The 1,499-nt window shown below is 44.6% G+C and overlaps 1 protein-coding gene across 1 annotated transcript in view; it reads right to left on the reverse strand.

The window, feature by feature from the left end:
• Positions 1-1,345: 1,345 nt before the first annotated feature.
• The window catches only part of LOC114073088 (oncoprotein-induced transcript 3 protein-like), a gene marked incomplete at its 3' end in the record, with an annotated part of 5,041 nt that continues 4,887 nt past the window's right edge, over positions 1,346-1,499 (reverse strand). The window contains exon 3 of the mRNA XM_027910880.1: positions 1,346-1,468. Within this exon, the coding sequence (XP_027766681.1) occupies positions 1,346-1,468 (123 nt within the window). The remainder of the gene's footprint in view (positions 1,469-1,499) is intronic.

A 1,499-nucleotide genomic window follows, 5' to 3' on the forward strand; every position in this document is an offset into this window, starting at 1 on the left:
AATAACAGGGTCATGATTTTTTTGGAAATAATCTTCACTGCTTGATTTTTTTTTTAACCCTTGGGGATGAGTGTGCTAGATGAGTACTACTGTTCTCAGTGAAACAATAGTACATCATGAGATAAACAAATCATAAAGACAAAATATTTCTCCCCAAGACTGCCATCAGAAATGACTGTGTGGTTTTTCACTGAAATGTGAAGAAAATAATGGAAATCCCATACTGAATCCTATATAATGCATGGAAAACAAGAGCCTGAACACTCTATATCAGTCAAAGTAATGGGTAAAGCATCACAATGGAAATTCTGAGATACTTTTAACCCTACTCAGACTCACCAGCTCATGTAATCAAACTAAATCTCTTGCATTTGTTCTTTTTAGCAACAGCTGTGAGGTGGCTCACAAGTAAATCACACCCTCTAAGGGCTCACAAAGCTGAGGGCACATCTTTTGAAATAAAACTCACTAACAAGACTGTAAAAATCCCCAGCAGCAGTGCTGAACTCATGAAAAGCACCATCCTTCTTACAGAAGGGGAAATTAAATGATATATCAAAGGCCCTAAAAGCCAACATATTGAAGAGCACAAACTAACAAGTTTCCAAGACAGACTATTCCAGCAGCCCTGGAATAAAAACTCACCACAGAAAACATCAGGGACAAGTCTATTTTTACTTGGTTTGCCTATTTCTGCCCCAAAGATGTTTGTACACTGTTGGTGACAACAGATCAAACCTACCATTTGGTCTCTAAGTCACAGGTCTAAACTCATCAAGGGTTTTCAACCTGGCTGTGCCACCCCTGGGAAGGAGCTGTAGCAGCTGAGCCCACAGCTAACCACTCACAGACACCAAAGAGCCAAAACGCAGCCCAAATCTCAAATCTAGCTTCTGTTCACACACTGGCACCCTCTCTCCTCAATCTCTGCCCCGGGAGACTGAAGTTATCCTTGTGCTCTAGTCTAACGTCATGACATTACCCCACACCTCATGTCAGCTGCCAAAACCCAGCAATGCCAAATCTGCCCCCACACAAATCTCCAGAGCTGAATCCCAGCTACTCCAGCAATAACTAGTTTTGTGTGGACAACCAGTCTTCCAGATCCACCACTGCCTTTCCCCCACGGAGATAAACACAAGGAAATCCTAACAGAAGCGAACGAGGCAGGGAGAACAACAAGGAGGCTTCTCTCTCTGCTCACTTAGAAGGATATTTTAGGAACAACCCCACTGGCAAGCACAGAGGTGATATGAGTGACATTTAATCCCAGCTGCAAGGAGCCAGCAGTGCTGCAAGGGAGGGGGAGCGATTTCTATTGCCCCTGTGGCAGCTGAAGCCTCACCTTCACAGGTCTTGCCGTCGCTGCCCAGCGTGCGCCCGACCCCGCACTCGCAGCGGTAGGAGTTCTTCAGGTTCACACAGAACTCACTGCAGCCCCCGTTGTTCTGCTCACACTCGTTTTCATCTGAAAAAAAAAAACAAAACAACAAAAACAC

This window comes from Empidonax traillii, unplaced genomic scaffold, assembly GCF_003031625.1.
Source record: "Empidonax traillii isolate 1590-97213 ecotype Southwest subspecies unplaced genomic scaffold, ASM303162v1 scaffold5280:size8676, whole genome shotgun sequence".
NCBI lineage: Eukaryota > Metazoa > Chordata > Aves > Passeriformes > Tyrannidae > Empidonax > Empidonax traillii.